Here is a 25,731-nt window from a genome sequence, read left to right on the forward strand (position 1 = left end):
GGCCGATTTTGCAGCTATGCTGCAAAAACGGCCCTGTAACAAAATCGCCCCCTATGGGCTCAAAACCGGCCCTACCCGTGCCGCGCACCGGGGGATTGCCCGGTGCCCGCTACGGCCAGTCCTGGCCTGATCTTAATGAGGCTTCACCAGTGCTTCTCAGCACGACTGGTATACTTTTAACTGGGCAGTATCCGCAAAACCGTAAAACATTTCTAATTGCGAAGTATTACCAATTCCTCAGTAGGATTCTAATACTTCTATGAGACTGTACCAGCACTGCGCTGTCAGAAGCGCTCTGATACCTCCGGGTCTAGCCAGCGTTATATAAACTTTTCAAATAAATAAATAATACCTATAACCCCTTGCCTTCGTGGCTAATTCCCCCTCTGTGCTGGGGGGCGCGCACAGCGCCCCGGTGCTCAGCCACGGTGGCCGTGTGCTCATGACCCTCGTCATGGCCACACCCGTTTCTTCAGAACGTTCAGCACAGCGGGAGAATTAGCCCCGCGTGCGAGCGTTATGACTGTTGTCATGAGCTCAGCTCGTCATGAGCACACGGCCACCGTGGCTCATGACGAGCTGAGGTCATCATGAGCATGGGAGGGATTAATGGGACAGCATCTTCTCTTCTCAGCAGGAATGTAATACATTTAATGGGACAGTACCAGCACTTTTCAAGAGGACAGCAATACTGTTAATGTGCCTATACTAGCACTTTCCAGAGGATTTTGATACTGTTAAAGAGGTCAGCACTTCTCAGCGAGACTCCCATTCATCTCATCAAACTGTGTCAGAATTTCATATCAGGACTGTAACACTTCTTATGGGACTTTACCAACACTTTTCGGCAGGACACTAATACGTTTTAGGGGTTAGTACTACCACTGCCTAGTTAATTTACTTTGCACAAACAATGCTTGAACTCAGAGCTTCAAGGTGCAAAACTCAGTAACAAATAAGACATGCACATACTTTAAAAAATCGACTGCAGTAAAATTAGATACAAACACCCCTCTACAAGAGTACAGAGGCAATAAATACTCTTCACAAAATAATAACCACACCTAGCAGCAGAAATGCAATTCGCTTATCGGAGCAATTGCAGAATTTCAAAGCATGAGTGTAATGAGTAGGTCGTGAGCTACTGGTAGCTCTCCAGCTACCTGTCAGTAGCACTCCTGTGTGCATCCCAGCCTTCTAAGTTATAATTTTTGCTTGGTTAAATTAACATATGTATGACGAAATGTGGGGAGAAAAATGGCAGAATTTCCAAAATGTTTTTAAAGGTGATCTTTGAGTGATAAATCATGTGCAGAGACTTGTTACAAATATTATTACTTCTGTGCCAGGTGCACTGCAGCTGTAGCTGACGTATTGCCTATGTATAGGCATTCCAAATTGACAAAGCCTTTTTAGGACTCGCAAGAGAGCCCTCTTGAACGGGGTTTCAAAATAGACTTGCAAATTCCACACGCTTGTGCGTGTGATTTTCTTTTTGTGGCCTGCTATTGGCCTTACACTGCTTGCTGTTTTGTATGGTAGACACCAATAGGCCAGAGGCGGGTGCATAGCTCCGCCCCATGCCTATTGGTGTCTATTACGCGCATTTCCTGACATATGCTTTCAATTAATTCAAAGCATATGGCAGAAAAGGCGCGCGCGTGCGGCACCAGTCACGAGCTTCTTTAGCAATCAGGCTGGATTTTCTCGTTTTTTCCTGAAAGCTCCGAGTCGACTTGGTTTGATTACAAATGTTGCAAGAAATATGAAGCTTGTTAAAATGAATGCTATGGGGCTCTGATCCAAGGCCTTCACGCTTGTTAACAACACCATGGGAGGTTAGGAAACTGGGTGGTGGCAGAGTCGCTGAGCTTCATGCACATGTATACCACGGACGACTAATGCTGGTGAGCTGCATAGGCAGAAAAACACACAAACACAATACTCAAAGTGGCTTCCATCTGACGGGAGCGCTCGGCGGATTTTGTCAGCTGCCGAGATTAATGGATTTGTAACTTGCACAACAGGAACAATGGTTCCACTGACTGCGAATGGCACGGGTCCAACAGATATACACCTCGACAGAGTGCAAACAGGAAGCTATCTGATTAAAATACGCCACCCCGGCTCAGAGCAACGATATGGCTCTCTCGCAAGATTACTGGGCCTGCTCCGTCCACATCCTCTTGTTAAAAGCCTTGTTACGGTGGGTATGCCTGCCTTTCTGAAGCTTTGAACGAGGAGGTGTGGTGGCTCCTCGACTTCTGAGAGGGCAGGGTGCAGGAGGCAGAGGTGGCAAAATGGCGCAAGTTTAAGAACTTGCTGCTCAATAAGATGGCGCTCAGTCACGGGCACAGCGACGGGAGCACAAGGTGTTCCAAAGAGTGGTGCATTGGTCTTCTGGTAATTTAGGCGAATGCTAGTTTGCAAGAATGGCTTTACAGCACCTTCTTATTGTTAGGGCTGGACGCACTGCTGCACGCCTCACACTGCTGCACGCCTCACACTGCTGCATGCTGCAGGCCACACCCTGCTGCACGCCTCACCCTGCTGCACGCCTCACCCTGCTGCACGCCTCACCCTGCTGCACGCCTCACCCTGCTGCACGCCTCACCCTGCTGCACGCCTCGCACTGCTGCACGCCTCGCACTGCTGCACGCCTCACACTGCTGCACGCCTCACACTGCTGCACGCCTCACACTGCTGCACGCCTCACACTGCTGCACGCCTCACACTGCTGCTCGCCTCACACTGCTGCGCGCCTCACACTGCTGCGCGCCTCACACTGCTGCGCGCCTCACACTGCTGCGCGCCTCACACTGCTGCGCGCCTCACACTGCTGCGCGCCTCACACTGCTGCACGCCTCACACTGCTGCACGCCTCACACTGCTGCACGCCTCACACTGCTGCACGCCTCACACTGCTGCACGCCTCACACTGCTGCACGCCTCACACTGCTGCACGCCTCACACTGCTGCACGCCTCACACTGCTGCACGCCTCACACTGCTGCACGCCTCACACTGCTGCACGCCTCACACTGCTGCCCGACACACACTGCTGCATGCCACACACTGCTGCATGCCACACACTGCTGCATGCCACACACTGCTGCATGCCACACACTGCTGCATGCCACACACTGCTGCATGCCACACACTGCTGCATGCCACACACTGCTGCACGCCTCACACTGCTGCACACTGCTGCATGCTGCACACTGCTGCATGCCGCACACTGCTGCATGCCGCACACTGCTGCATGCCGCACACTGCTGCATGCCGCACACTGCTGCATGCCGCACACTGCTGCATGCCGCACACTGCTGCATGCCGCACACTGCTGCATGCCGCACACTGCTGCATGCCGCACACTGCTGCACGCCTCACACTGCTGCACGCCTCACACTGCTGCACGCCTCACACTGCTGCACGCCTCACACTGCTGCACGCCTCACACTGCTGCACGCTTCACACTGCTGCACGCTTCACACTGTTGCACGCTTCACACTGTTGCACGCCTCACACTGCTGCACGCCTCACACTGCTGCACGCTTCACACTGCTGCACGCTTCACACTGCTGCACGCTTCACACTGCTGCACGCCACACACTGCTGCACGCCACACACTGCTGCACGCCACACACTGCTGCACGCCACACACTGCTGCACGCCACACACTGCTGCACGCCACACACTGCTGCACGCCTCACACTGCTGCACGCCTCACACTGCTGCACGCCTCACACTGCTGCACGCCTCACACTGCTGCACGCCTCACACTGCTGCACGCCTCACACTGCCGCACGCCTCACAACACCACCACATCACTCAGGGACACCGCCGCATCACTCTGGGGCACCGCCGCATCACTCTGGGGCACCGACGCATCACTCTGGGGCACCGCCGCATCACTCTGGGGCACCGCCGCATCACTCTGGGGCACCGCCGCATCACTCTGGGGCACCGCCGCATCACTCTGGGGCACCGCCGCATCACTCTGGGGCACCGCCGCATCACTCTGGGGCACCGCCACATCACTCTGGGGCACCGCCACATCACTCTGGGGCACCGCCACATCACTCTGGGGCACCGCCACATCACTCACAGACACCGCCACATCACTCACAGACACCGCCACATCACTCTGGGACACCGCCACATCACTCTGGGACACCGCCACATCACTCTGGGACACCGCCACATCACTCTGGGACACCGCCACATCACTCTGGGACACCGCCACATCACTCTGGGACACCGCCACATCACTCTGGGACACCGCCACATCACTCTGGGACACCGCCACACCACTCTGGGACACCGCCACACCACTCTGGGACACCGCCACACCACTCTGGGACACCGCCACACCACTCTGGGACACCACCACACCACTCTGGGACACCACCACACCACTCTGGGACACCACCACATCACTCAGCCCAACCACATAATCACTCAGCCCAACCACATCATCACTCAGCACCACAGCAGCATCACTCAGCACCACAACAGCACTGTCCTTGCTTGCTACCAACAAGCATTGCCATAGCCAATAAGACTCGCATTAGGAAAGTGTAAGCTATTGGCTTTGTGAATAACAATGCTAATAATTTATATATTTTCAAAGCCAACACATATTTAAAAAAATTGTCATTTACAATACCAATAGCTCAAACTTTTCTAATGCGAGACCTATTGCATTGCAAATGCTTGTTTTAAGACTGATCTCCATAAGGTCGTCTTTCTTGCAGCCACTGATTCAACATGTGCAGAAGAGTGGAACGTTTCCCTTGTCTGTCCTTTTAGTGTAATAGGTGTAAAAACATGGAGTTCTTAAACAGAAATAAGTTATTCAAGCACACTGTTAGCATCAGCATTCAAACAATGATCTAGCCTTTAAAGGCCCTATATGCATTACATGCACTCGTTAGTATTAAAGGCTGCAGTGTTTGTATGCAATCAGGCCTGTTTTCATGCAATATTCATTATGTTTGTACAAAAGACCTGCTACACACAACAGATGTAAATGTTGTTACTTGTATAGTGCTTCCTACTTGAATTTAGCTAATTTATCAGCTCTCCCAATTTTTTGCAGTTGTGGAACCGAGATAAAGGTAGACGAAATCATGTTCCCAGGACCCCACAATGTACATAACAAATGAAAGCTGGGATTAGAACTCAAAAGTTGTCTGGAACTAGAGTGACCAGCTAGACTGCTACACCACATCTCCTTACAAAAGTTCACCATAATACATCTGCACGCTTCACAAAATTTTCTGGATGGACTTTTCTTCCTGCCTTTGCTATCATATTGTTCAAGTTCAGATATGTTTACCATTTGCCATTGATTGTCTTTGTACTAATAATTTGCATGTGTGAGTTCAAGCTAAAGATCCAGTAGGTGTGTGGTAAAGTTAAACCTTCTCAGCAAAACAAAAAAACTGAAAGTTGAACTTCTAATTTTCACAAGGTTTTATTGCAACACTGTAAAGTTGATCAGAATTGAATGACTTATGCTTTACAATTCCTCCTGCAGGTTTACGTGTCCTACGATTATGGGAAATCATTTCAGAGAATATCCAATAAATTTAACTTTACTGATGGGAATTCAAGTGAAGTGGCTGTTGCTCAGTTTTTTCATAGCCCAGCTGACAATAAAAGGGTAAGTTATGTAGCAAGCTTGCGTTTTTGGATGTTTTAAATAAACAGAAACATTTTATTGGATAAACTGACGAGTAATACTGTATTAATATCAAGAGCCTGAATACTGTTTTAATTCCTTAATTAATATTTCATGTTTTCCATATGTAGGTCTCCTCTGTTAAGGTGACTCCGCACTGTGTAAAACATCAGTTACCACTACATTGTCCTATTTTCATAGCAGCAGTAGATCCCTGATTTTAGTAAAATGTGTAGGACAAATTAATGCTGTTTTCTCTAACCCAGTAAAGCACTGCAGTGACTGAACGTGACTTTGCACCCTTTTGAGCTGGCCAACTCTGGGCTGATGGATGGCCCTTTGCAAATAAGTAGAACGTGGCTTCTGGTCTCAGCCTGTCTCTTCTTGTGCAAGTATGCCTGCTTGAATGTTAGTATACACTTTACCGCAAAGACTGACTTATAGAAGATTCTGTTGCTTACTGGAACTGGTATAGCCGTTGACTTCCTCACCTCACTTGTGAAAGAGTTGCTCTATGCCTTGGTCTATAATTTTAATGGCTTGAAGCAAAAGTGTTGGTGGCGTGGACAGCACTCACTTTATATTGCCAACAGGAATATGAAAACATGATGCTGTTGTGCTTACAAGAGTCCCAAGCACAGGCTATCATGCACATCTTGAGAGTGCACATGAATATCATGCACCACTCTACCCCAGGAATAATGTTAAAATCAGTGCATATGTACAGCTAAGGCTTGCATGGGAGATATGACCTGCTAAGGTTTCTCTGAATGGATGAGATTATCTCCCCCTCCAATGCAGTTTAATCTGGTAGTGGAGATTGAATTGCTATTGTCTTGCTTTTGAAAGAGTAAAATTCCCAGGAACAAAGAGGTGGTACCGTTGGAAAATGCAACAGGAAGACTTATCTCAGATTGGTCTCATTCTTTGGGAGGTGTCATAGCTTGCTTGTCTAAGCAGGTCATCCCCACCAGTGTTTTGAAGACTCTACCACAGTGCCCTGTATATAGTGCTAACTGACAGAAAGATAGGCAGTTTAGCAACTTTAGTCGTCCAGCAGATCCTGTATTAGACAGCCTACAATTCGGAGACAGTCAAGAGGTATGGTCTTTTTCCCCAGTGCGAGCAGGTGGAGAGTCAAACTGCTTTGCCTCAGGTAACTAACAGTTCTCATGCTGAAGTTCTGAATGTGCTGTATGTCCGACCATGGACAGAAATCAGTTGATGGTTGTGCTTTATGATATCTCGAAGACACCTTGTATTCAACATTTCTGTGTCCAAGTTGCTGAAAAAGCATCTTCTAATGCTCTGATTTTTGTAATCACAATGTGCTTAAATCACTTCAGGAAAGGCAGAAACAAACAGGTGCAGAAAAAATGGAGTGCACTGTATACAATTTGACCTGGCATGTTCATTCACAGCCCGATAGGGCCAAAATTCATGACTGGTTTTTAGAAATTAGACTTAGTAATTGTCTCCAATGAGTTGACTAAAGCTATGCCTTAAACAGCTGCTTCGGGCTGGGCAGAGGAGCTGTCTAAAAGCGCTGCCTCTGATGCGGGCATCTTTTTATGGGGCAGGTCGTGCTCACAGCTGTATCATATTTTTCCTCCGCCTCCCTAGTAGTTTGGTGGCCCACTATTTTATTACCAAAATGATTATCTATAGCCTCTGGTGGAGTGCCCAAATCCGCAATTTTCTTTCATGTTTCCTAAATAATGTTAGTCCTTACAACTCAGCAGGACTTTGAATATAATTTACATGATGCTATCTATTCTCTAGCTTCTTCCACTTATCTTCATCGTTCGTCTCAACTAGCCGCATTTTCTGGTAGCCGTTACCACGGCCTGGTATACTGGATTCATAGAGGAGGCGAAATGCTCAAATTCTGCGAGAGCTGCCTAGCTCCAATCTGTGCTAAACTGCTTAAGCCGCCGAATCTCAAGTGGCTGTAGCCAGGGAACAGAGGGAGCCAAAGGCGAAAACCTGGAGATCAGAAGACACTGAACGGGACCCCAGAGAGGGACAGACCGCACCTCTACATGGCCACGTCCCATCTTTACCGCTGATCTAAAAAAGTTTCAGCCGTTTCCTCCGAAGTTCTGGCTCTTTGCACACAACACGCGCTGTAGGTGATCTCGAACAAAGAGAAAGGCAGGCTATGGGTCATAGACCCACAGAGCGGTAGGGGCTCGGTTGTTCCCAGGGGGCGAGTGGTGGATGAGTGTTTATGGTTCATTTGTTGCGCCATGTGTTTGGATGAGTGTTTATGGCTCATTTGTTGCGCCATGTGTTTTAATGTCCGTTTCTCACCGCTAGTCTCACTCCCATCTTCTCCCCAACCCCCGCTTGACAGGTCACACACCAGCTCCCTCCTCCCCCAAGAAGACTCCAGGAGGGTCAAAGGACTCAATGGAGCAACAACTAAATGAATGTGCCCCCAAATAATTGCAAATAAAGTCATGCTAAATTAAAAGCTCCATTGCATTAAAAGTTATTGTGACAATCTGTGGTAATTTGTGGAAACTGCGATTAACCGCTGTCAACACTGAACTAGCTTAACGGCAATTAGCTGTTTGACCTGAAATGGTTTCACTAATAGCAGGCACTGCGGACTAGGTCCCGCAGTAGTGGTAGAGCCCCTTAGGACTGTGGAAGCACCACCCCTAAGCGGGTGCGGCTTGCATCCAGGGAGTGCTCCCTGCGCCAGTACTTACACCCACATCCTTACACAGTGCATAGCAACGACGGACAGGAGAGTGATGCACAGTCTCCTGGCTGAGTGCTCATGCCCCCCCCACAGCCACAGAATTTCCAGGAGGTGCGGCAGCACAGTTGGGGCAACTCAGACCTATTAATCCAAGACAGTACACCTACAAGTTGGAGACTGGCAAGAAATGTATTAAGTAGTCCCATGGACATCGGCTCAAGTGCAACATCCTTGGAAATAGTGAGACGGAAAAATCTAATACGCAAAAAGTGGTGGTGGATGAAGCATTGGATGACCAGGGCTCACAACACTCGCCCCTGAATCCACTCACACCTATCTGTCCCAAAGCGGTGACCAAGACCGATTTGAGCAAGTGTTCTACTCTGCCTCTCTCAGGACTTGCCTTCTTGAAAGAACTCCATCAAGCGATATCTTCAAAAGGCAACAGAAATTGGTCAAAATGAACAAATCGCATCTTCAGACACGGGAACCACAGGTCTCTGCCTGAACACTTTGGGGTGCTCAGTCAGCAACCTGGCCAGCACTCTGCAGGAAGCCACAGTAATTTAAACGAAGGCATCTGCTACTGCAGGGGTCCTCAGTTTACATAGACTGCAATCATGCCCAAGCCTACGACCAGCAGTGTCAATTATACATCTAACCACAGAATCTATTCTAGAGCCCGCTCCACAAACAAGTGCAGATCAAAATTCAAACAGGATCTCGATTGCCACTCAAGTCTATCAAACCCTGGACAGGACCCCAGAACTGACGACTCCTCCGGCCTTGTCACCACAAACAAGTGAAATACCTATAAATCAAAAAAACGCTTGCACACTGCCCAGAAGGGAGAATTTCACAGACCAGGAACTGGGATTCCTGTTGGATTGTTTCCTTCCTAATATAGAGGCACAAATAGACAAAACACTCAGGCAATCCCTGTTAGTGGTGCGGGGATCTGTAGAAAGTGCCATTGAGCTAGCCTTGACCCCACAGGACACATCACACACACAAGGCATGGTGGCAAGAAGAGCCACGCAGGCTACAATAGCCAGGGCCTTACTTTGGCAGTCAAGCAAAATGGAATTACAATTAGACCTTATTCCGTCACTGGGCAACTCACCTGGCAGAATTTGGTTCCAAACAAAATCTTCTGGAATCCAATGTAAAACTCCTTGAGAAAGACCAACCCTGCCCATTCTCCCCAATCATTGACAAGCTGAGCACGTTACATGAGACGTTGGAAGCACTGGTGGTAACAATCAAGGAACACACAAGAAGTAAAGTTCCACAGGTCAAGATACTTAAGGCTACAACGATGGAGGACGTCTGTCAAAGAAATTATGGCATTATCAATTTGGCCACTCTCTGACGTTTTGTATCATCTAACATAAGATTGATATGCAACGTAAAGCAAATATATTGTTATCAGCTTTTAGAACTTTACAGAAATCCATAGGAGGGTGAAGTTACCGACCATTTCTAAAAGTAATATCAGCAAAACTCTTGCCAACTTTAATGTATGGTAGTGAAGCAATGTGTGGAAACTATTCAGTAACAATTAATAATGCTGTTATAAAAAAATGTAAAACCCTCTTTTACTTGCCACATAATACATCGCCTACACAGAACCAAATGGAATTTGGGCTAACTAATCAACTACTCGCGCGAAAAGGCCAGTTTAGAAAAGTGTGGAAAAGAATAAAAATGGATACTTTGTGGCAGGAAATAAACACAAACTGGAAAGCCAAGGCGTGGAAATATCTACATGGTTCATTAGATGAATACTTCGCAAATTCCATCTGGGAAATGACAATACCCATAAACTCATTTAATAAAGCCATCAATAATACAACAAAACACTTATCACTTCTTTTGGACAAAGACTCTTTTGCAAAATGAAAACATGCTTGGCCTCTAATGAATAGTTATACCAAGGTGAAAATTCAACCGTATCTTCAAATCCCATGGTCCCTGAAGCACAAACAAATATTTATAAAAGCCCGTTTTGGAGTATTCCCAGGCTCATGTCGCCTAATGCCATGGCTGAGAACTGAGGAACGGATGGCCTTCTGCTTATGTAAACTTGGAGAAGAGAACATTATGCACCTCCTTTGTGTATGTCCGAATTTGAAATTTGAAAGAATATCTATCCTTGGGAGACCTTTTAATTCTCGAGGAATACGGAGTTGAAGACAAGCATTGATAAGATGTCTTCATACTCATGATATAATATTAACCTCAGCTTTTCTAAAGTTTTTAATGTGATAAAGAGCAAAGTTAACTACCAAAAACAAATAGAATGTAATGTAGGATGAATATAGTATGTAAATAGCATTATGAACATTAGGCCGACCAAATTTTATAATAGGAAAGAGTATTAGGTTCAATCATGTTCTAATTACCTTTTTTCTCCCTTTTTAAAACTGGATTTTATAATAGGAACTATTGTTTATATATTGTAAGATTTTAATTAATCAAACAAAGTACAAATGAAAAATGAAATGTATCATCTAACAGACACACAGGACAAAGCAACTTGAAGTTTGCCAGTTAATCAAGCTAATTTACCAGCAGCGGGAGCCTAAGGGAAGGACAGCTCTGATGCATGACGAGGCGGCAGATTTAAGAGGGGCCACATGTGGCCTCCAAAACAAGAATAGCTCTCAAGCCTCTCAACATCCAGCCTGTCAATAAGGGCAACATTTAAGAATGAATAAAATATAGCAGCATATCCTTAAAAGAATTACTATGTCTCATAAGCTATCCAGCAGCCACACAGCAGAAGTAGCCATAAACTCTGGCAAACTCTTAAAAGTCTTCACCACTCCAACACAATCTCAGACCCCATCCTCCAGCAGTACGCCCAACGCAGCATTTACATCTGCATCTATAGTTTCTGAAGGGGTGGAGACACTCCCGAACAGGTGGGCCGAGGAGATTGGCAACCAGATGGTTCCAAATACCATCCGAAAACTGGATCCCTTAGAGGGGAAACAACCTTTACTACGCGGTCAAAACACCACAATACATTCACAACGCAGCTTTTACAATGCAAGTCGTTACCACGACTTGCACTGGAGGGCGCTCTAGACAAAGGAATAGTGTGATTTACTATTCCAACACCTTCCCTACTGTACGTAGGCTGGAGTTGGAATAGTAAATCATACTATTCCTAAGTCCAGCACCCTACAGCGCAAGTCGTGGTAACGACTTGCGTTGTAAAAGCTGCGTTGTGATGTACCGCGATCATTTTGATCGCGTGGTAACGTCATACATCCCCCTTAGAGAGTGTAGAGGCAGGACACGGGCCCCCTCCCTTTAACGGGGCGGAGAATCGACAAGACATGGGGGGGAAGCCAGGCACACAAACTGAAAGGACAGATCAAGGTACCCAATCTGAATGGGAGACCTTGGAAATACCATGTCCCAATCCACTGGGTCCTCTTAGTAGCCCATCAACATGCCGGAGCACAGGCGAACTCCCATGGGTCGGAAGTGAAAGACCACCACGGTGCATGGAGAACACTGGGCCTCAATTGGACTCCATCTGCAGGGTAGACCTATTCTGTCAGCAGCAGAGAGGCGAGCACATAAACATTGTAGGCAATAGCCGCATTAGTTCAGCCTGGGTCTTCCAGCAGAGGCCTCTTTACAGCCAGATAGATGAGCAGCAATCTCCTAACCAGCACATGCACAGTGAGGGCGAGAGCACACAATTACAACTGCTCTTTATTCCCCTCTACACACTGAAGGGCCCCATGGACACCCTCAACTGAGGGAAGATGTTGCAGCTCTTTACTTCTATCCCTGCATTGAAGAACATAACTCAGAGGACTTGGAATGGGTTAAATTCGGACTGCCTCTGTTAGATTCAACTGGGGATATGACCACGACAGTCTGGAAAAGAGTGGCACAACTGAATGCTGTATGGGCTGAAAAGACTACTTTTAAAGAATGGGGTAGTGATCGTCATATCCCCCTCCAGTGAAGTACCTGTTTGCCCTTTTGAAACCACACTCAGGTCAAGCACCAATATAAGTGCTGAGGGGTGCAATTAGAGGTAACCGCGGTGGGCTTCGGCCCTAGAGGGCCCAACGTTCTTATAATCCAACGTACCAATGACCAGAGGGCAGTATGCCCCAACACCCTAAGAAAGGCACACAGTACAAAGAGGAGGCAGCAGCCATTTTCGCCCAATAGACAGTGTTGTTACACCTAACATCACACAGTGCCCCAGACATATGGCCTTGTGACCTAAGTCTTTACTACTAGTCGTCTCTTGGAATGTGGAAGGTCTCTAAAGTATCAGATTGAGCAAGGAAGCAATGATCTATTTAGAAACCTGTGCCATCTTGTGTCTCCAGGAGACCTGGACGCTTGCCCCCACTACTTTGTCAGGCTTCTATGAGATTTCTAAATCAACATCCGGATCAAGTCTGTTCACAATCTGTCAGGAAGGCTATCAATTTTCATCAAGCACTCAAGCAACTTAGAGGTTGCCCCACTGGTCTTTATTAGCACCGCTGCCCAAGCTGTCTCTATCACTGGCTTGAAACGTAATCAGAGAGCAGCTAATCTAATACTGGTGAACTGCTATCTCAACTTTGCACATAACGCCAAGATTACGATAGTTCATGAGCTGCTGGACAGCCTTGAATCTCATATCTTAGACCACCCCGGCCATGATTTCGTAATGGTGGGGTATTTCAATACCCGTGGTCCGGGGGCCCCGCCGGAGAGTTCCAATCGGGAGAGAGCAGGGCACCTTATTAAGGACTTTCTGTCAACTTATAAACTTGTCTCTGCTCAATGGGAGGCCAAAGCAAAAGAGAAGGAACGGCAGTTCCCCCGACCTGCAAAGGCCATTCAACAATCGACATAGAAGAAAGGTCTTAAAGTGATCACAATCCCTTGAAGCATGTCCTGAACTGCTAGTTCAACTGTGCGTAGAATGCAGACACATGGAGAGGTTGAAAGGGGAAGAAAAAGTTGAACTGATCACAAGAATAAAGTGGAAAAGAGAGCATACATCAACAATTATAGCTTGGATAAGCAAAGAAGAGCTGGCACCAAAAGCAGGACACCAGGTCTCTGCACACTAGTGATGAAAGAGCTGTGTGGAAGAGCTCATATCACTAGTGGTATCGACCCACAAGCAAATCTTTCCAGGGGTTGTACCAACCGGAGAGCCAGCCACCGACCCGCTGGAAAGTGCTTGAATCAGCATCTCACTCCAATTAGGATAAGTGCACAGTTGCTGGTCAAATAAGCAGCAATGAGGTCGAAGCTATCACAGGTGATTAAGAAAGGATGGTACCCCTGGCCCGAATGGGTTACTTCCTAGTTTTTTTGCATGTGCATCAGAAATCTGGGTAAGACTGTGGTCCCCTCTCTCCAATTGCTCACTACGAATGGCGACTGTTCCTGATGCCTGTAGAGGTTCGATTCTCTGCCCCTCATACAAAAAGGGAGACCGGTTACTGATGGCAAATTATCATCCAATTGCACTCCTTGATGTGGAAGCTAAAGCTTATGCCCGCCTCCTGTTGGAGACGCTAGAGTTGTGGGTGCTAGCGCAAGTAATCTTACCATTTGCTCAATCAGGCTTTAGGCTCGAGATGTACACTGTGGTCAATATCCTTGCTCTATCTTATCTCAGGCATGTGGCTACCCAAAAACAACCCCCTCCCGCCTTTTTGGACCTTTATTGACTACAGTGCGGCATTTGACAGGGTTGATAAGGCAACATTTTGGAGAAAGCTAGACGCATGAGGTGTACCCCCTACAGTGCTTAGAGCCATACATACATTGTACACGGATACATGGGTCTAGGTGAGAGCAGGCCCTTGTACGAATCTGGGTAAAACCTTGGAACCTTGCAGCCTTGTCCTGCCCAAACTAGGTGACATCAAGCTACAAATAATTCAGTAGCAGACGACATAGTGGTCCAGGATTGAACTAGAATTGGGCTGCAATGGGCACTGAATGCCTTGAACATCTTTAACTTGTCTAACCATCTCCAGGCAAACCTAAACAAAACAAAGGTCTTAATATTTGGTAGGCATAGGTACAAACAAATTGCCTCCTGGTGTGCAAAGCAACACAATCCGCACAGCCTGAATGTATAATTACCTGGGCTTGTGGTTAAGCGAAAATAGCACTCTAGTGGCACAGGCTAATGCTTTAAAGAAAAAGAGGGCTGCCATCATGTATGTGATCGTCAATTTGTATCGGAAACTGAGCAGTGCTTGGGCGGAGCCAATATTAAAGATAATGAAGGCAAGTGTTTTGCCAGCCTTACAATATGGTCATAATGCCTACCTGGGCGCCCTAGCTTCAGTCTTGGAACAAATGCACTGTAGAGCATGCAGGAAAAACTTTCAACAACTGCTATATGCTAGTCGGTCCAGGCTAAGGCTGGAACTGGTGCTAGTGATCAAACATTGGATTGTCAAGACTCCATGTTATTCATCAGGACAATGAGGACAAAGTCTAAATCCTTAAACGTTCACCCAAAATTTGTCTTTGAAACTCCAGGCAACTCTTGGTATTCCCTAATGAGAGATGCAATAAAGCCCTTCTCGATTGGAGAAACAGCATTCCAAACTGGGGATGTCACATTCAATATCTGGAAGAGGGCCACTAACTATCGGAGTCCTCAAGGTAGCAAGACTTACCATGCTTAGACAAGTCTTTATTGGTCCAGGCCCCTGACAACCATATTTTACTGAAGCCATAAATGCGGTTACTCACCACCAGATATTGTAAATGAGACTATTACTATTGCCTATAAGGGCCTTCAATCTGGCATGGGGGGTGTTGGTGACAAAAGGGAGTGCAGTTTGTTTCTATCGACAAGAATCATGGAAACACACACCTGTTATGCTGTTTTCCCACATTAGAACAAGTGAGGAGACTACTAATCAGAACAGTATTTCTGGCTCTTGGGGCACGAACCTGCCAGGTTGCATCTTCTGCCTGGCTGAAGAGCATCGCCACGCGGCCTTTGGCAAGGTGCGCCAAATTTGTTAGTGTACTCAGGCAGCTTCTTCTTTTTTATTTTTTTAAAAACTTTGTTTATTGGGTTTTTCAGCCTAATTCAGGTTACATAACAAGTATAGGCGGGTACAGGTACACAGTGTAATGCAGTATCATATCAAGCACATTCCACGTTCAATATGACATACATAATACAGGCATCGATAATTACATATCATATCCAGCACTTTTTTAGGGCTTATACATTATCGTAGTATCATTTCATAGTCTATTCTCCTACATGTCCATTATAGCGCTGTCTTGTTCAGTGCGAATACACAGTGTCACATCCGCAGTCGTGTCATATACTGCCAAGTTATTAATTTGGGGTGTCAGACTTATCTTGTGTTAACAGGTAACATTTCAGGGGGGCCCAAATGTCGGTTGGCCTAGAAGCCACAGGTAACAGTTCAGCATATGTCAGTAGTTGCTCTTGACAATAAATAAGGTCATTCAGCCAGTCCTTAAACTTAGGTGCTCTCCCTCTACCCCATCTACAAGCCACTCTACGTTTAGCCATTAGCAGAGCAAATGCAACAAATTTACGATTCACTGCAGACAGTGGTGCTACGTGCCCCAAAAGTGCAAGAACTGGTGAGGGTGTTACATCAGCATTGATCATAGTGGACAAGGCACTGAACACTTGTGTCCAGTACGCATTGATGCTCTTGCAGTTCCAGGCTAGGTGTAAAAAATCGGCACCTGGCGCATGGCATCTGCCGCAATTATCCGTGTCTCGCAATTTGTGTCTATGCATACGCGCAGGCGTACAATACAGCCTATGCAAGTACCTATAATGTATGATTCTGAGCCTACTGTTTGCAGTTATTCGTTCTGTCTGCTGTGCACAGAAATCCCACTGATCATCAGTTAAGGCCATTCCCAATTCCTGGCTCCATTTGGCATGAGAAATCGGAGCTGTACGGTCGGTCCCTTAGCCCGTGCACCGTTTTATATATAACTGACACTAATTTTTTAGCTTGTTTTCCCTGTAAGGTCCTCAGTAGAGGTTCGGTTAGTGGAGGTTCATTAGGAAAATCTGGGGTGATCGCTCTTAGTCCCTGTCGAAGCCTAATGTATAGAAAAACATCAAGGGGTGTTCTCGCCACTCCCGTAAACATATGGTCTAGTGCCCTGAATTGGCCGTCGTGATAGAGGTCTCCCCAGGTGACAACCCGAATGGGCTCCCTCAGGTTATGGAAGAGGGCTTCCTGGAGCAGAGGCATATCAGGATGGTAGGCCAATGGCAGTAGGGGGGAATATAGCATAGTCGCGTCCAGCATCTTCCCCAATTGTGACCATGCATGTACCGTGCTCATGACTGTGGACGGTGTCTAATCTCTGCCCGTTACAGGTATATCTAGTGCCCCCTCTACGGGAACTGGTAGCGCCAGCCAGTGTTCTGCCGCTACTTGAGGCATGTACCGGGGCTGATGCGCCCAAAAGAATGCATAGTGGGCCTGTGCGCTATAGTAGTACGTTTCAAAGTCAGGGATCCCGAATCCTCCTTGAGCATATGGTCGGGTTAATACTTCCCATGCGAGCCGTGGGCACTTGCCTCCCCATACCAAGCGGGTCAGTTCGGACTGCAAGACTTTTAAAAAATATTTCCCCGGGTAAAAGGGTATATTCAGGAATATATATAATAACTGTGGCAGAATAACCATTTTGGCGGAGAATATAATTTAATGTGATACCCAGGTTTAGCTTGAGGTAATGAATGTAAGCACAATTATAGGTGCTGCGATGTAAGAATTTAATTGATTGAATATTATGTTTAGGTACTCTGCTTGATGTAATGATTTTTAATCGCAATTGTGTTATGATGTGATGATTTTATTTAATCGATCATCAATAAAATATCTATCTACTGAATCAACCTGTTATATGGCATTCGTTTCCGTTTGTGATGTTTTAATTTTTTTCATCCGAAGCTCTCACTAGCACGAGTAACACATTTTTTTGTGAGCGCCATTGAAAATATTTGTGTAACAAAAACCGACCTGAGCCTGGAATGTGAGTTAGAATGCCAGTGCATGGTGTCGAAAAGCACTAGGGTTTGACCCTATAATTCTCTTGAAATGTAGCCATAAATTAAATAATTATGGGCCATTTGGCACGATAAGCAGCATAACTAGTGCTACTGCAGCACCTTTTAAAATTAATATTTGAAAAATGTGAGGTTTGTTTTACATTTGACAGATGCATGTTCATTGGTTGCCACAGTCTCATATCGTTTTTTATGGACCTGAATGTATTTTTGGAAATACTAGCACTCAAATTGAATAGTTTTTGTGAGTGCCATGGGTCCGGTCATTCTGCCCGTTAACCCAATTTTACAGCAGAAACCATAAGTGGAGATTGGAGATAATCTAAACTCGGAACCTATTTATATAAGAGATGATTGAGTTTGTTTTCGGCAGCCTCATTTGTATTTTTGGAAATATTACCATCTTTCAAATTGTCTGATTTGGTATACACAGATAACATACGGCTAAATTTAAGATTGTGGATAACAGTAAAATATATACAATGCATTGTAAAAACAAGCATTTGCGATGCAATCGGTCTCGCCTTTGGGACTTTATATGTATTTAGCTATGCAGCACGTTACGCTGGGTGCTGAAGCATCTACTGTTCTTTAACATGGAGGGAAAGTAAGCACCAAACAGCGTGACACACCAGGTATGGGAACACATGGAGAGAAATATTGCCTTTCAGCGGGAAATGATATAGGCCAAAGCTCTGTTTTTAATATAAAATCAGGGCCTTTGGCGGTCATATCACTTAAAATACAAGATTTGAAAAAAATATTATTGTCCGAGTGCTCGTGGAAGAACATTTGTATGGACTGAAATCTAGAGAATGCTAAAGTGATTCTGGTATTTTACTGACCTCTGCTGGTCGTTTTCTATCAAGAAAGTTAAATAGAGGCAGTTGCCAGAAAAATTAAAACAAAGAAAGTCCCTCAGCAGAAAGCAATTCTGGTATTTTACTGACCTCTACTGGTCTTTTTCTATCAAGGCAGTTTAATAGAGGCAGTTGAACAAGCAGTAAGCAATTCTGGCATTTTACTGACCTCTACCTCTATCAAGACAGTTAAATAGAGGCAGTTGAACTGACGAAAAAGTCCTTATGCAGAAGAAAAGTCCCAGGGCTGATCTCCAGAGCCCACAAAGTACATACACATATAAATATATACTAAAGTATATACAAGAGGTCTGGAATGCTCGACCTAAAAAAGTAAATTTTACTACGCTTGGAAGTTCAGTTTAAAAGTTCCTGAAGAGTCACAGTATTTTCTGTAGATGTCTACTAATGGAATTTACATTACTGACACAATATGTGATGGAAGGAATTGTTTTCAGTAAAAGTTTACGCACGTTCCTGGCTGCAGCCCACACATTAAACCGTGCCAACTGAGGCTGATGTTGTTTAGAGGTGGGCAAGCCACAGAAGGTTCACGCCAGGCTTGAGTCAAATGCCTGGTCCTGGCTCATCTCAAGGTCCTCTTGGACCTTCGAGCCAAGCTTATATGTGTCTTATGTCTACCTTCCACACTCTAACCCGATAGGCCAAGTATAAAAGAGAAAGCATTCACCGTTGAGTGACAGGCGAGGGAAAGAGGTACCTAACTATTGGTTAATTGCACAATGTGAATTACTTGCTTGACCAAATTGTGTGACCCTAAGCCAATATTTTATTTCAACATATATTTTGTCCTTCACTTTTGCTTACGAGAGCACCTTGAAATAACCGAGTTCAGGATGTGATCTGTACAAAAGCCCTTTGTGTTTAATGTTATAGACTATATATAGTAAGGCAATGGAGCGAAAAAGGTGGAAGGGTATAAATTACGCTGAGTCGTGTAAAGTACTAATAATCCCATACGACTGCTCAAGGATATAGATAATGGCCACCCACCGTTACCCAGCTGCGTAGGCAAAGGGCCCACACATAAAATGAAACAAATTGTTAATATCCTGAGCAAAGCAAGTCCATAATAATCAGAAAAGTTCACACAAATTTATCTCCACAGAATTTTTCTTCTGTTCTTTATTTTCATGCACAAGTCATCAACAGAAGTTTGACTCCTAGCCAACTCGTGTTTCGTCTATGTGGAATGATCCATAGACTTCTTCAGGGCAAATTTGTATGCATCAGATATATATCGTAGAAAAATGTATGTGAAATGGGCCAGAAACCGCTAATTTGTTCCAGTATCGGGTGCAACAGTCCAATCATAATCTCATAATAAAGAATCAATCCTCAAAATAACATGTACACCAGCTCCGTGAGTAATCGTAGCGCCTCCAGTCAAATTTCAGGCATGGCCCAAGTAGACAGCAATCTTCCAAGAGGAGTGTGCTCCTTACAATATCTTGGCTTCTCGCTCACTATATACAGTAAGACTCTAGTGCACATAGTAACTGACTAGCCTTTTAGTTCATTAATGGCATTATTATAAGACGAAAGGGAGAAATGATCTTAAGCTGATGTTCATAAATAATCACTTGTAATAAATGTCTCAAAATGTAGTGATGCAGTCTGATGTACTAAGGGGAAAAGCATCCATGTGTTGAAGAAGTACACACTTTTGAAATTTGAATAGATGTGGCCAAATTTTTACGTTTGTGCCTATATTTAACTTTCTTGATAGAAATGTTTTAATTTCTTCGCTCACCTATGGGGCCTTGGAGCCAAGCGAGACCCTTGGCTCGGCTACATTTAATATTTCTCTTTTCTTCTTCACTAGTACATCTTTGTGGATGCCGTTGCCCAGTACCTGTGGATCTCGTTCGATTTCTGCACTAATGTTCGCGGCTTCTCTGTTCCTTTCAAACCAACAGACCTGCTCTTGCACAATACAAACCCCAACCTTGTGCTGGGGATTGACAAATCTGGGCCAAATAAACAGGTAAGAAAGCTCTGACATTAGATTCCTCTAAAATAAGCCTCAATGATCTCTGTACTTAATTCCCAAAATTAAATTAGAGTACCAAACCCTAAGTCTGTATTTTAGATTTTCTTCATAAGTCATTTTACATGTTTTGGTCTCACAGTTGTATATGTAAGTCATACTGCAATAATGTTATGATCAGGTTACAGTAGCAATTAATGTGGAAATAGGCACACATGCAGGCTGTGGTGGTATGGAAATTAGTCCGGAAAGTTACATTCCTGACACAAATCAATCAGTCCCTGCAATTGTTTAAGACTATACCTCTAATTCATTTGTGTACTGTCTTAATTACAGCTCTGGAAGTCGGAGGATTTTGGGCAAACTTGGATCATGGTTCAAGAGCACGTTAAATCCTTTTCCTGGTAAGTGATTGCCTTTGGCTACTTTGCTAGGGGGACCACCTGTCATAGAGGCACCTTCTGGGCAGGGGCTGTAAAGATTCGGGACAAAGGGTCAACATTCAGAGCAAAATGTGAATGCTACCGATACATTTGTGTACGTCAAGTAATAATATAACAGTATATACAAATCCCTAGCCTCTCCCACCCTCCCTCTATTTTTCATGTGCTCCCACATTCATTGCTCGCCCACCCTTCATTGCCCGTGTCCTCACCCACCCCTCTGTTGCCTGTCCGCTTGCTCCCCAGCCAATCCCACTCCTCCGTCATTGTCAGTTTGCTCCTGCAGACCCTCCAGCCCACCCTCAATTTTCAGCTTGCTGCATTAGCCCCTCACTCCCCCTTCATTGTCTGCTTGGTGCCCCATCCCTTTTCCCACCTTCTGTTGTCAGCTTGCTGCCCAATTCCTTCTCGCCCACCCACTGTTATTAGCCTGCCCTTTTCGTCCCTCCTGTCCACTTGCTTTCCCCAGCCCCTCCAGCCTACCCGCGTTGTCCGTGTGCTTCACCAGCTGTTCCAGCCCACCCTCTGTTAGATTGCTGCCACTGCTCTCCAACCCATACTCCATTGTCCATTTGCTGTCCAGACCCTGCTGCCAGCGCTCCATTTTCAGCCTGCTGCCCCCATCGCTTCCCACCCATCCCATTGTCAGCTTGCTGCTATTGCACCTTTCGCCTTGGGTTTACAGCTTGCCAGCTGAGACATTTAATCTCCATATCAAACAGCCCCAAGAATGTAAAAGTCACATCACCATTGATGCTAAGCCATCGCTCATGCAGTGCACGTAGGAGCAGGTTAACCAATTGCGAAAACATACAGCAAGTGTAACCTCATGCCTTGTGAATTACATCTAGATAAATTACCCATGGTCATATACCACTATAGGCACTTGTAGTACCTCAAGAGTCTATTTCCAGGAGTATCAGCATGCAGGCCTTCAGTGTGATTTCAAACGGATATGACTTCCACTACCCCCGGAATTTGCTATGTTTGTGATGACATCCCCTGGCCAAATGCACCTAATTTTCCATGAGTGCACAATATTCCATGCCTTTCTGCCACTTGAGGGAGGGGGCATCCCTGGAGAGCCCTGTGTGTTATGTCTCTCTTGCCAATGGTGCATCCCACTTCCAATAGCAGTCAGCTGCATTCGTGCCCTCCCTCTTTAGCCAACAACCTCACTAGATACATCTTAGAGGTAAACTGAACTGCCCTTCCCAATACATGTTCCATTACCCTTTCCACCTGGTCCCAAAACGTCCTGAAACTTTGGCAGCACCAGGCTGTGTATGAATGCCCCCTTCATCTCAGAACGTCTGACACAATTCAGGTTTGTCCTGCTGCCCATTCTCCACAGTCTTTCTGACATGTAATGAATCCCATGCAAGGAGTTAAGTCGAATGAGGTGAAGAAGCGGCAATATCTGAAGCACGTGTGGCACAATCAGTGCCTCTCTCCATTCATTCTCACCTACGGTCCTCACATCTTCCTGCCATTTCGACTGAAGGGCAACCTTCAGGTCAGGGAGGTTGACAATCTGGGAACGATCCACCCAAGAAATTCCATGTGACCACAAGGGATCCATGATCACCCTGGCCACCAGTGGGCCAAATTCGGAGAGAGGCTCATGGGGATATTCTAATGGGTACTAACATGCTCAATTGCAAAAAATCTGCTGATTAAGCAGTTCGTACTCCCCATTAAGATCATCAGAGGCCCTTGTGTGTCCCTTCCACGCGTACCCCAGTTTTAAGAGCCCTTTATTGTCCCATCTTCTAAGGTCACAAGCTGAGCCTGCACCAGACAGCCAGCGTCCCAATCCATAGTGGCATCTCCTACGTGGGAATTTTCAACCATTGTAGGCGGTGTAGGGTGCTCCTCCAGGTCTACAATGTCGATTTTGTGGCCTCGGATAAGGCTGGCATGCCCCCAAATTATATAAGTAGTTGATCACCGTCTTCCTCCCCAAATACCGCTATCTCTAAATGATCATGTCTGTAGCCAACAGCCAAACATTTATGGTGAGCATACGCACTGCCAATAGTAGAGCAGAAGGTTTGTGGCCCCCAAGACTCTATCATATGTGTGCATTATGCATTTGTTGAAGGATGTCCTGGGTTGTTACCCGCCCAGATGTAGGATCTGTAGAAACTTTGTCATCTCTCAAAGGCTGATGGAGAAATTTCAAAATGGAAATTCTGGAGCATATAGAGCTAACGAGGGAGGGATATAATTTTATATACAGCAATCCTGGCTAAAATAGAGAGCGGCAAGAAAGTCCAACGCGCTGCGTAGGAAAAATACCTTTAGTAATGGCTTCAGCTTCCAGGCAAAAACGTGAACGCGTTGCATTGCCTTGAACGGCAACGCGTGCACGTTTGGCGATTCTCTTGCGGGAGCGAGCTCAGACACCATATGTTTGTAATTACCTTGCAAACATATGGTGCCCCCTCTTGTTTCCGCAAGAGAAGCGCAAGGGAAACAGGTGCCTCTACTGCCTCTTGTGAAACTCTTTAAAAAAATGTTTGTATTTACTGCGGGACCTTGAGCGCGCGACACCTCCGTTTGGTGACACTCAATATGGCCATGCTGGTAGAAATCGCTTTAAATCCAGCTCCCCAGTATTCTTGTACTTATGGAAAGGGTTGTGCGCATGCTACTCAGGGTGCCCAGTGCTCATGGCGCGAGGTGTACTAAAAGTCCTTGTACACCCAGATTAAGGAACATGATCTATTTCGCGGTCTCCAATACCTGTTTTTCTTTATCGTGGTCGCTTATCTCTCCTTGCGGTTTCGACTTTTGGTATGTCGTGCCGGCAGATGTGGACTCATTCAGTCTTCTATCTGGTTTGGCTTTGACTTAATGTTTCAGTTTTTCCGCGTACCGCCGGATCCATGGCTGGAAGTTCTTGTCCTTTTTCGATGGTGCCTGACTTCATGTATCTATGTTGTCTTGCTGATATTCATTAGCATTGTGCCTGTGCCTTGTTTTTGGCGGCTATTTTATTTTAATGTGTGTCATCTCGTTTTGTTCCATATTCTTCTGCAGTACTGCTCTAAATTAACTTTCAGTGATGTCCGCTTCTAATACTTTCTTTATTTTTATGTTGATGTTGAAATCGGGCTAATATAAATCTGGGTTCTAAGCTTTTTGGAGGGTAGGGTGTTCAACTGGAGCACTCTGGTTTGTAAACTTTGTGGTACAGCTCCCGACTGTGCAGTTGAATGTCTTTAGTTGGTCTTGTGTGTACAAAAACACACGCACCCTTGTAGAGTTTTTAAACACAAATAAAAATCTTTAGTTAAGTATATATTGTGAACAATAACCAGCTGTATTGTGAGTACCAGGGAACAACAATTTTTTCCTGTTTTTCAATTTGAGGCCTTGAGAAGCACAACTGAGTTTTCATGTAGTTGCTTGTGAAGGTGACTTTTTTAGCTTCTAGATACTTATTCCTAAATTGGCCCTTACTGGTTAGTGCAATTGCTTTCCCGGAGTTTTAGCAAGAGCAGGGTCAGGTGTCCGTGCGTGTTTTGTAGCTCTTGCCTTCTCTCCACTCGTGCTGCCCCCAAAGGCCCACTCCTGCCTTCTGTGTGTTTCTCTCGTGTATTTCTCATCCCTTCACGTTCCATGATGTTCCTTGTGTGTCATGCCCAGTTCTCCGTGTTCCTGTCACTTGTTTGTGCTTCTCCATCTCTCTATGCTTCTTCTCAAGCCCACACATGCCATGTTCTCCTCTAGCCCGCCCCCTTGCTCTGTGTTCTTCTCTCCATGTGTGGTTTTCCTCCCATCATTCCTGTTGCTCAATTCTTGGTGCAATACCTTTACCATCCTCGCCCCACCTGCTCCCGACATTCGTGCTTCCTTTAACTCCTCTGCAGTGCACTTTACTCTAAAACGTATTTATTGTTTTATTTACCGAGCTGTGTAGCATCCATTATCCTGGATCGGTAAATGAAATATTAAAGAAAATGGTGTCCGTGTCATGTTGCTGTTGCACACATACATCATCACAGATTCAGGCATTAGTGGAATGACGCACTGGTCAGCAGCAGTCGAAACATTGCGTCTTTTAAAAATGTAATTATTTATATATGACGATTCAGCACTGCATCAGGAAGACGCCAGAAACTGTAGAGCATCACCAGCATGCTTTGGCAAAGTCAATAGGTTCGGGGGGGGGGGAGGTGAGAGGGAGAGACCTATTGGCTTTACCAGTGCTTGTTAGAGTTAATGGGATCTACTGTCTAAGTGACACTGTGACGGGGAAGCTACCTGCCATCTGAGTGCTTGGTTGGGGCAAGATTTTATATTAAAAAAAAATACAAAGCACAACTTAAGCACTTTTCTAAAAAAATAAAATTACTAGTGAAACAGTCACATTAGTGAACGTTATTTTACATTTAGACTCCTTTATTTTTAATAAAAGTGTGAGGTGACCACATTCTGTAGGTGCCCTTGTTTCTTTTTTTATTTTTGCTTTCTGTGTTAGCTACTTGCAATAAAAACAAGCATTGGCATAGCCAATAGGTCTCACCTTTGGGATCTTATAAGTGTTAAGCCATGCAACAGTTGATGTTGTTGCACCAAGGATATTTTGCTGCATAACTAAATACTTATAAGGTCCCAAAAGCGAGACCTATTGGCTATGCCATTGCTTTTTATAAGTTGGGCTATGTTGTGTTCCCAGGAAGAAGACTGGTCCAAAGGAGTACGCATACTCAGGTAATTTAATCTTTCATGACGTGGCTATAGCTGTGTCAATTTGCCCTAGTCGCCTACTGCTCCCAGAAGTAAAACCTCCAGGGATGTGGCCCTGGTTTAGAATCTGGACTGAAGCCATACTCTATACCTGCAGTATTTCCATTCCTCAGCTCCCTGGTGCTGCTGGGTCTTGAAGATAATTTGAACTATACAAATAGTGATGGATGAAC

The 25,731-nt window shown here is 45.5% G+C and overlaps 1 protein-coding gene across 1 annotated transcript in view; it reads left to right on the forward strand.

Annotated features, from left to right (window-relative positions):
• SORL1 (sortilin related receptor 1) overlaps positions 1 to 25,731 on the forward strand; it is an 852,839-nt gene that overhangs the window by 149,721 nt on the left and 677,387 nt on the right. Inside the window, exons 3-5 of the mRNA XM_078682321.1 lie at positions 5,542 to 5,667; positions 20,193 to 20,354; positions 20,694 to 20,761. Of these exons, the coding sequence (XP_078538447.1) occupies positions 5,542 to 5,667; positions 20,193 to 20,354; positions 20,694 to 20,761 (356 nt within the window). The remainder of the gene's footprint in view (positions 1 to 5,541; positions 5,668 to 20,192; positions 20,355 to 20,693; positions 20,762 to 25,731) is intronic.

This window comes from Lissotriton helveticus, chromosome 3_1 (genome assembly GCF_964261635.1).
Source record: "Lissotriton helveticus chromosome 3_1, aLisHel1.1, whole genome shotgun sequence".
NCBI lineage: Eukaryota > Metazoa > Chordata > Amphibia > Caudata > Salamandridae > Lissotriton > Lissotriton helveticus.